Source organism: Melanostigma gelatinosum, assembly GCF_949748355.1.
Source record: "Melanostigma gelatinosum genome assembly, chromosome: 13".
NCBI lineage: Eukaryota > Metazoa > Chordata > Actinopteri > Perciformes > Zoarcidae > Melanostigma > Melanostigma gelatinosum.
Window position 1 is genome coordinate 16,068,850 of NC_136646.1, and position 10,969 is coordinate 16,079,818.

Consider the following 10,969-nt stretch of genomic DNA (forward strand, 5'->3'; position numbering starts at 1 on the left):
AGACCTTGAATGCAAGCTGTCCTATCTTGAAAGACTTCATTTTTTATCAAACAGGGCATCATCTGTAACCAATAGACGGCCTCCTCTTACAAAATGAGAGCCTGCTCGACAGATGTCTCCTGCTTCTCTTACTCTCTCTTACTCCCCATTTACATCCACATCTTAGATGGCACCTCTTCAAGGTTGTTTACCGATTCTCTGGATAATATCAGGAACATGTGGTGGGGCGGGGGGGGGGGTGGCACATGAAAGGGAATCTACAGTGTGTTAACACCCAAAAACCTCTGTACATGTTTGTTTGGGGGTTTTAAACAATAGTTGTAACACGATATTAAGGGGACCTGCTTACGGAGGTTTGCCTTAAAGTGACACGGCACAGAAGCTGAAGTGTTTTCAGAGGGATAGCCTAAAACGTCAAAGGTCTCTAACATCACAGTCACATCAACTTGTGACTAAAGCTGTCATTAAAATAATGCATGAATAACATCTAGAATATATACTGTATATATATATATAGTACAGCATAGTGACTCTATTCTTACCAGCTAAGCAACAAACTAAATGTTAGTCTTTTTAAAAAAACCAGCAGAGAAATGTTACCCACAAAACATTTTGTATTCACACAAAACCTCTGGAGGTTTCAACAACTTTTCAACTAATTTGTAACATCTGAGTAGTATTCCATACATTTCCAGTTCCCTTATCGTCCCGGCTTTTAGCAGATTTCCACACTTAAACACTTTGTGGCATAATACCACTAAGTCTCAGGCTTTGCTGTTGTGACCGTCATGGGATTCAGTGCTGCGGTTGAGTTGCACAATCCCTAACCCGACATGTTTTACGCTGGTGCTGACTCGTGCTAGTGCTCTGTATGGGAGAGGGTGGCAATTTAAGGGAATTTAAAGAAACTCCTCTATGAAACATAAAAGTGTTATGGATGGTGATCTCTCCTTTGTTCTTCCAATGAGGACCTCCACCTGTTTCTGATGATGTGAGCCAGAGTCTGTCCCTTTCAAGAGGCTGATCCCTCCTGATCTCTTTGATGTAACCTGACCTAACAGTTCCAACTAGCAGGATTTGATGATCTCGGATGGACCCTCGACAACAGCATGTGCAAATCAAAACTAACAGGCACGAGGAGACGGACGGTGGGGATGTGTGAGCAGAACTGGCAGGCTGCGCAGACGGAGAGAGCGCTCACGGAGCTGTGATGTGTTCAAACACCAGGCAGGCAACGGTCACATGATCAATGCTGCCAGCCCAGACTTTAAGCAGTAAAACCTGTGGATCTGTGAGGGCACATGCAACTGATCGCAGATGAAAGACAGGCTTTGACTTTCACAGGAGGCCTAGAGTCGGGGAGGGGGCTCTACGGGGGCACTTCTGAGGGACTGCCATCAGAACAGCTGGGTCATTTTCAAATGACCTAATTCTAGGATTAATCCATTCGGACTCACGTGGTTAAATTTGTGTCTAAGCCACACGCAGACGATGGGAGGCAAAGAAAAGGGGAGAGAGACAGAGAATTACCAGTGAAAGCCATGAAAGGCTTAGCACTTGGAGTTCAAACAAGGTGCAGGGTAGAGAACCACTGTGCACCAACAGTAGCAAAGCTAGTGTGTCTGTCTCCAGCCTCACACTGTTCGGTACATTTAACACAGAATCGACACATTTAGATCACTCAAAGCGCGAGTGTCCGCGGCTCACGCTCGGGTCAGAGGACTTTTCGACGCACTCCGCCGGGGCATCTCTTCATGGTAGCGTGTGTGTCAGAGGCCAGCGTCCATCTGCGAGTGATTTAAGGCTTACATTTTTCGCGATGACGTGTGATAAAACAGGGAGGTATATGGGTCAAAGTGACTAGACTCAATCTGTGACAGAGCCTCTCCTCCTGGGCCCCACCACATGTTTTAATCTATACAAGCATCTGTTTGAAGTTCCCAATGAATACCATCAGTCCGGCTGGTGACTTCGTATCCATCTTACCTGGCTCAGAGGACTTCGACACCCTTTAGGCACACTGATTAACCACAGGGATAGAGGTTCTTTTTCTGAGAGGATGTGAAGCAGTTTTAACATGTTGTTGTGCTCACGGCGCACGTAAGCGGTTTCTAACGTGCCCAAATGTGTTCTTTCTGGCTGAGTTTCTTTCTTTTTACAGCACAACTTTGTAAAAGTCACAGTCCCCGAAGACGAAGGTGTCAAGCTCAGCTCAGACTGATCATTTCTATGACAATGAAGGTGTCATTCATTGGTTCTCACAAAAAAACGACATCTGATATCTGAAGAAACTCAGCTCTGTGCCCCAACATGAGGCCCATGAATTCTCTCCGATCTCACAGGCAAAGCTGATACTGCATCAAATAAGAAATCATCAATAAACTCCGTGTGTACAGGTAGACTGCAGTCCCTTTGAAACTAAACTGAATTACAATCTCTGCTTCACATGGGAATCATGAGCTCAATCAAAGACAAAAGTCACCATGAAGTGCCCCCTCGATGAACAATCAACGTTATTCTTGTGTAATCACTGCGAGCTGCACTGTAACATAAATGTGTCCTTAAAATGAGAGATTGTTGGAGGGAAGCGATATACCTCAACCTTAACGAGGCATTCCTGTGTTAAAAAGCTGGCTTCCCATCACAATGCTCATGCTCGACTTAAAATATACAGTAGACCAGGAAAGTTTGGAAGAGACTGAAGTGGGAGTTAGCAAGCGAGGCCAGGGGGGGGGGGGGGGGGGGGAGAAAGAGTGATGGGTGCTTTGATCTTTGGAGGCCCCGTTTGGATTAAAATAAAAACAAGTGTCCAAGTCCTTTTCTAAACCTTACGAAAACACGAGCAGCTCAACGAGTCAGAACTGGAAGTGACTCCTAAAAAGAGCTATGTGTGGAGTTATTTTTATTTTTTCTTTGGGGTGGTGGATGATACTCTCTAAACAATGTTATGTTTTTATTTGCCTTGTAAAAGTAAAGCCTTGAAATACGTGAACTAATAATAACAATCATAATTTTCGCTTTTATTTAACAAGGCTAAGTCTGACTGATTTTTCTGACCAAATATTGTTGGAACTCTTCCCAAGTTTTGATCGTGTTTTCGCTTTTTCCCCCCCGCACTTGATTTTCAAGCAAGTGTGTAACAAAATGCGTATTCTCACTTCATACATTTGTGGTGGAATGGGAAATTTCAAGCATTTCATGGCCAATAAAAGCCACCACATCAAATGAAACATCGCGGATCAAAAGAACCAACGCATGGACATTTTTCCCCCTATATACATTCTAAAAAGGGGGGTAGTCTTCCACGCTTGATTATGCCCTGAGTCCTGCCCCCGCTCCTGCGATTGGCTGGACGGACAGTCATGGGGGGAAAGTTTGAATAAAATACAAGAGCATGGCACCAGTGTTGTCGTTCAAGCTTGTGTGCTTGGTCCAGCAGCGCTAGAGTTGAGCTTGGTAGATGGGCAAACGGTTGTAGTCGCACTCTTTGAAAGATTATAATCTATCCAGAAAACTCAGCGGACTGTAATTCATTTAAAAGGACTTTTTTTAAATTGAATTTAAGCGTTTCTAGGAGCGGGTGCCACGAGTTGTGACGTCTTTTAAAACAGTGCGTAATTGTCGTTTCTTTCTCAGCTGCATCAGTAAAAGTTTGTGTTTCCCTGACGAGACGTTGCTTTTTGAAGAAAAGAACATCTCACATCTCCGGGATAAGATGACAGCGATCAGAGTGCTTTCATCCATGCTGGTGCTGGTGCTGATGCAGTCCGGAGCTCTCTGCGCACGGAGGTTTCGGGGTGGCCGCAACCCACAACCACGACGCACACCGCCACCTCCTCCCACATACCGGGCGGATCGGGGTGACACCACGGAGAGCTTCCCTCTGGATTTCACCGCCGTGGAGGAGAACATGGATAACTTCATGACACAGGTGAAGAACCTCGCGCAGTCCCTCTACCCGTGCTCGGCGCAGAAGCTCGACTACGACATGAAGCTGAACTTTTTGGGGAACACATCGGTCACCTGCAACGATGGAAGTCCTGCGGGGTATGTACCAATTTAGAATACACGTGTACAGCGTGATCTATCGTATGAGTCGATCGCCAGGGTCAGCTGTGCAGCAGTGCAACCTGGAGCTACAGGAGCAACTGTTGTTTAGCTCCAGCAGGGCTCAGCCCTCGCTGCTGGTCAATCCTGCTACCCAAAGCAACGCGCATGGATCTGGCCTGAGGACAACAATGGTCGTGTCAGCGGAGATTCCTCTTATTCGGACTGGTTTGTTCAAAAATGGTTTTCCTCTATAAATGATAAATAAGCAAAATCAATGGGAGGGATTTTCATAAAGAGAGTTATGCCCTAGGACAGAATAACGAGATGAGATAAACAGCTGCTTTGCGTCAGCTAAGCGTGACATTTTGCAGGATAGCCACATGGCCTATGCTTCATTTCCTTTGCGTCAAATTAGAATGCAGGGTTTGCACTGCAGAAAGTTTAGATTTCAGTGTTCAGACCCTCGTCCATCTCTCTACCTCTCTTTGATTGCAGAGTATACGCACACTGCTGGATTATGATTTTACAGCCGTTTAACAGTGTTATTGACTTGGCTACTTTAAAACGTGTACTATTTGCTCTTAATGGCTCCTGGTAGTGTCTGGTAAAAAATATATATATTTTAGTCTATGGTCAATGAGGTAAACAAGAGATCACTTCATTTGTTTGCCATGATATCCACTGTTGACATTGTTGTAAAGCGAAAATCCATTTTGGCAGCAAGAAAGGCTGAATGATTGAAAGCGATAAGCCATGGAACCATGAAGCACATTAATATCAGACAGATCCACTGCCTCTTCTGTGAACAATCCTCAGTCATGTGGACTCTTCAAGTCAAGTTGAATCCTGCAAGCTAAACTGATTCCTGTACAAATAATACTGATAATTAAGGGAGGTGGAGAAGGATCAAGTAAAAGTTAGTTGTAAAAGTTGTTATCTTTACATGCACGGTCCAAAGGCGGTGGACCTCTCGTGTCTCAAACTGTTAACGTATCATTCTGCACAAACTGTACCACAATGAAAGAACAGCATTTAGAATGGTATGCCCCTAATAGGCTTAATGTAGCAAAACTATTGAAAAGCACAACCACAGCAATGCTGTGCAGTCATTATTATTTGAGAGTATTAGATAAATGCTTTACTGGATGTCTGTTCCATATCAGGAGGCTTTGATGACGTATCTGTGCATAATACCTTATCCGGGACCAGTTCAGTGACGGGCAGACTTTTTTTTTGTACACGTCTCTTTATGGATTTACTATCCTGTCTAATTCCTGTAAAAGCCCGAAGTGGCTGGTGGAGAGAGCTGTCTGTTGGCGCGGTAAAGCTCTCTAGCTCTTTAGAGATGCGAGGGACAGTTAGTGGCAGATGGCCGTTTCATTCACCACCGTGGCTGTTGTCAGTTGAGATGCTAATCCGTCATCTACCAACAGTGGGGTTTTTTTTTTTCTTTCACAGAGGTATTGTTACAGTAACAGATACACAAGGATGCAACAAGTAGAATCATTCACGGGACGGTGTGTGATTCACTTTCTGGAGTCACACTTGTTAGAGTGAGAGTGTTGACGCACCCTCTTGGCTTGTTCAGCTTCACTTTGTTGTTTGGAAGTAGTGAGTAGAGTGCAACTGTCTTCAGCCGACATCATTGACTGTGCCTCGCAATAATAGCACGAGACATTAACGGCAGCCAAAGTGTGATTCAGAGTCTGAGGAAACAGCTCAGAGCTTCAGCCAAGTCTGTTTTCTTTTGAAGTCACTGACGTTTTTTTGGCAATCCCTCCGGTTTAGTCATTGGTAAAGTCGGGTGGATACTGACGCGTCTGACATGAGAAGGCTCAGCAGAATGCGCATGCCCTCTTCTGGACGGACAACATACAGCACACGTCTTATATTCTATAGCGTGCATTAACTTCTTATTACAATTTGAACCTGGCACAAACACATTTGGGTGCAGTAGATGGGCATTGTCTTGGACATATATGGATCCCAAAATGAAAAAGACAGTCTGAACACGTCAATTGAGTTGTTTCATTTGACCATTATCTCTTCATCATCACTGCGGGCCGGAGCCTTGATTTCATCCATGACGTGTGTGTGTGTGTGTTGATGAATGATGATCAGAGTGATGAGTCTACGATGGATTACATTAAACATGAGGAACACCGTCTGTAAACTACAAACAGGATAATGGAGAGTGTATCTCCTGTTTGATCATTTCCCTGAGTGCTAAACCGTACACGTAACCTCATTCTTCTCTCCTGTGTACTCCTTGGACATATATTGGCGAAATTGCATTTGTTGCTGTTGTCGGTCACCTTGCAGAGATAGGATTCAACAGCATAACAAGATATCTTTGTTCGTCCTACAGTGATGGTGTCCTATGTGTTTGTATTTCATACTTGGATACCGTCACTGACGGTAGAAACAGACATTATTTTTCAGTGTTTATCTCGTGTTTCACAATTGTGGAATGTGGTTTTTATCGATTTGTTGTTTAGATATGTTGTAATTCAGGCGGTGTAAAATAAGCCTTCAGGGTATTTAGTATCACATTTGCATATTTTAAAGCATTATCGACACGTCTGCCATGATGTGTTGATTTGATATTCTTTGGTCTCCCATAGGTACTACCTGAAAGAATCCCGGGGCAGCAGACGCTGGCTGATATTCTTAGAGGGTCAGTATTAATATAACTCACGTCATTATGTTTCTCTTTCGAATGCTCAAATTGAGAATGATGAATAATTCTAGACAATGTGTTGTGATACACTCCCCGTGTGTGTTTTTGCTGTTGTCGTTGTGTGTATCTATGGCCAGGCGGCTGGTACTGCTTCAACAAGGAGAACTGTGACAGCCGATACGAGACGATGAGGAGACTGATGAGCTCATCCAAGTGGCCCCAAACTAAAACAGGTCAGCGTCAGCTATTTTGTGTACTTCACTACATGCTCCCATAAGCACCCCTGTTGCTCCACCTGAAGAAGCAAATCCTGACCCCGAAAAACATGGGCAAAAAAGTAGCTCGATCCTAATGTCTCCGTAATTAAAAGGATTGGATGTATCTGTCACCCTGTCACTACGCTGTAGGGCTACCTGGCGCCCGCTGCTGTAGGAACAGAGACGCTTCCCTCTCTCATTGCAGTTTAATAACTGTAATCCACGTGGTAATGATGAGGAGGAGGAAGAGGATGTGTCTGGGAGTGCCAGGATGGCTAATGATACATGTTGATCTGTCTCTGCAGGCACAGGGATCCTGTCTCCGCTGCCTGAGGAAAACCCTCACTGGTGGAACGCCAACATGGTGTAAGTTGGCGAATGTTTTGTGTGTTTATTGAAGCTCGATTTTGAATCACAGCTGGGAACTTTAACTGTATGTTGGTGGTGCAGGTTCATCCCGTACTGCTCCAGCGATGTGTGGAGCGGCGCTACAGCCAAAACAGAGCAGAGTAAGACATCGCTGACTCATCAAAACAAACCTAACGCGTAACCCTCTTTTTTAAAAAAAACAACAAGTTATTCTAAAGTTCTACTCTCTCTGTGTTGTGTGTAGGTGGATATGCCTTCATGGGCTCACTGATTATTCAGGAGGTTGTGAAGGACCTGCTGAACAAAGGTCTGGACAACGCAAAAGTTCTCCTACTAGCAGGGAGCAGGTGTGTTCACGTGTGAACGTTTTGCTTGTGGTTTCAAATAAGAAAATCGTAGGCATTTCACTCAATTCCTGTGCAGGTGTTTGTTGAGAACATGTCGTATGTAATGCGTGCAGCGCGGGTGGTACTGGAGTCCTTCTGAACGTGGACCACGTGGCAGAGCTGCTGGAGGGCCTGGGGCACACCGGGATACAGGTGCGAGGCCTGTCCGATTCTGGCTGGTTCCTGGACAACAAGCAGTACCACTGCACGGACTGCGTGGACGCCGTCAGCTGTGCCCCCACGGAGACCATCAAGAGAGGCATCAAGTAAGGGAGCCAGCGAATATTGTCATAAAAATACAAAGGGGTTTGTGAGATGGACTTGTTTGAGTACGGTGACGAGATCATCGGGTGGCTAACCGTGACACCGTGTATCTTATCTTTTCACCTGTCCCATCAGGTACTGGGGAGGAGTGGTACCAGAGAGGTGCAGGCAAACCCATGAAGGAGAGGAGTGGAACTGTTTCTTTGGATATAGAGTCTTCCCATCAATAAAAAGTGAGTTTGGGGTCTCATTCTGTACCTGTTTGGCACAGAGTAGATATATACTGTATGCACAATCATCTTACATTGATCTTTGTGCATTCTGCCTGTGCAGGCCCTGTGTTTGTTGTCCAGTGGCTGTTTGATGAGGCCCAGTTGACAGTGGACAACATCCAGCTGACAGGCCAGCCTGTGCAGGAAAGCCAGTGGCGCTACATCCAAAACTTGGGCATTGAGCTGAGGAACACACTCAAAGATGTCCCGTAAGGCCTCGTCTCTTCCAGGAGGAGAAGTTAAATAGGAGTATTTCACGGATTCCCATTGGTTTATGTGTTGTTGCTTTCTATTCGCAGGGCTATGTTTGCTCCAGCATGTCTATCACATGAAGTTATCACCAGAAAGTGAGTACGATTTCATTTACAAGCCTCCCAGTGCATCATCACCAGAGGACTCTGAACTTTGTGTCTGAGACTCTCTACTCGTGAGCTGACAGCGCCCTCTTGTGTTGCGTTCCAGTTACTGGATTGACGTGCAGGTGAAAGGCACCTCCTTGCCCCGGGCCCTGCACTGCTGGGACCGCAGCCTCAACGACAACAGGAACAACAAGGCTCCACCCAAAGGCTGCCCCGTACATCTGATCGACAGCTGCCCGTGGCCACACTGCAACCCCACCTGCCCCACCATCCGAGACCAGTTCACCGGACAAGAGATGAACGTCATTCAGTTCCTCATGCACATGGGCTTCGACGTGCAGAAGATGGCCCAGCAGCAGGGCATGGACCCCAGCAAGCTACTGGGCATGCTCAGCAGCGGCAGCTAAAGGGACACACACACACAAACAGCATCTCCAAGCTAAGCCCAATGCAGGGCTGGCTGGTCTCTCTGGCCAGTCTCCCATGGCTGATACCTCCAACTCCACCTTCACAACCCGTTCTACCTATAGTCAACTCCCCTCTGACCTCTTGTTTACTTTAGTTTCGAGCCTCAGTCAAACACAGTGGCTTTTATTTGTCCGACAATCCCTTTCTCCTCACAACTGGTGACAAGTACGGGGGCAACACGCCACCACGACAGGGCACAACTCTCTGCTACTCGCCATTTAAATGATCTTTTGCTTTGTAAAAGAACAAAAAATATCACAGATGTAATCCAGTTTTAAGGATGCTCGTTGTGGTTTTATTCATTTGAATATTATTGTCATCCTTCCATCGATTATATTTAGTCATTGTTTAAAAAAGAAAACACCGCAATGCCGTAAGGATGCTGTCTTTGTTCAGTTGTCAGTATAGAGCATATCAGGGTCTAATTTAAAATAGTAACTGAAACCTGACACTGAAACCACAAAAGCCTTCATCGAGGCAGTAACAGATGACAGATAGGATAAGATGAGAAAGGCACTGGATCAGAAAGGCAATCTTGTATTTACTTTTAAAATAATTGAAAGAACGGTAGCGAGACACAAATACTCCTCTAATCCGCTCATGTTATAAGAACAAGTTGGATTAACATGGATGTTTTTTTTTTAAATTCATTATGTTTTATCGGCACGAGTGTAACAAAGACACTGTTGCCAAAAGCATCAAGTAATAATGAGATTTTCATGAATATTGCAGAAAACAATAGGCTTCTGAAATGAAAAGCAGCAAGCAGACAAATATCAAATGTTATTCCGTGCTGAGGAAAGTAGCCAAAAAACAACAAAAGAGAGACAATGCTCCAAAAAGATATATTATTGTTGTGATGATGTGGGTTAAGAGAAAAGATTAAGGTCACTCATACATGATCGTGTTGACATCTGAGTGGCGTAGTTTCAGTTTGGACCGCCGTGAAGATGCCTGAATGGCCGGGTTAGTCGTCTGCTGAAGCTGAAGTGGACCCGAGAAACACTTTAAAGGTCTAGCAGTAGCGCTACGTACACCACAGTGCCATGACATCTAGTCTGTACCTCTTACTCGCAGGCTGCATCATCTCGAGAGGACTGTTCAAACCCCAGACGTTCATGCCGTAGGTCAGTATCGCAGCAATCCTCAGATCGATGCAACGAACATTTAAAGGGAGACAAATGACGTGTATTGTATATTTTTTTGAGTATTTGTATAGGTTCTTTCAAGTGTTCACTATTGTAACTCCCTTCTTATATTTCATAATAGAGATCACTTTTTAATATAATGACAGTGTTGTATGTAATGATGTTTTTAAAGGACCTCTATTTCGCATCACGCCAGAGAAGGAAACGTATTACTACTTGTAATTTTATTCTGTAACATATTTTTTGACAGAAAAACAAAAAACTCAAGCTGCATTGGTAATTTACATATTTATTTTGTTATGTAAATCATATTTATAAGTGCTATTTTCACAGAGAAGTGATTCTTTGTCAATTGTAAATACATTGCTGTTTTTTTCTCTTTGTGTTGATTGCATGTCTTTGTATCAGACCTAAAAGAAAAGACACATTACATATACTACAAGGTAAATATTGCTGTGCAGTCTTGTTGTTATTATTAAGAGGAGTAGTAGTATTTGTACAATTCTCATTCCCATTTTACACTCACCGCACAAAAACCTTCAGCAGGAGGTAAGGTCAACAGCTCCCTCAGGCTCCCGACACAGTCTGTCACCATTTTGACATATCTGATAATAGATATGAGGCTTAGTGTACACAATCTGTCAGTTGAAGGCTTTTTTCAGCACCTTATATTTTTGCAGCTTTCGGCAAATCTCAAGAACTGTGGTCGATTTCTC

At 44.4% G+C, this 10,969-nt stretch overlaps 1 protein-coding gene across 1 annotated transcript; it reads left to right on the forward strand.

Annotated features, from left to right (window-relative positions):
* Positions 1–3,715: 3,715 nt before the first annotated feature.
* notum1a (notum, palmitoleoyl-protein carboxylesterase a) lies at positions 3,716–10,647 on the forward strand (the record flags this gene model as incomplete). The annotated part of the gene is made up of 11 exons (XM_079281070.1): positions 3,716–4,047; positions 6,675–6,727; positions 6,868–6,963; positions 7,293–7,353; positions 7,438–7,496; positions 7,601–7,703; positions 7,817–8,008; positions 8,142–8,239; positions 8,340–8,487; positions 8,578–8,625; positions 8,741–10,647. 11 exons carry the CDS (start codon positions 3,716–3,718, stop codon positions 9,042–9,044), a joined length of 1,494 nt encoding a protein of 497 aa, XP_079137196.1. The 3' UTR covers positions 9,045–10,647.
* Between the last annotated feature and the right edge of the window lie 322 nt (positions 10,648–10,969).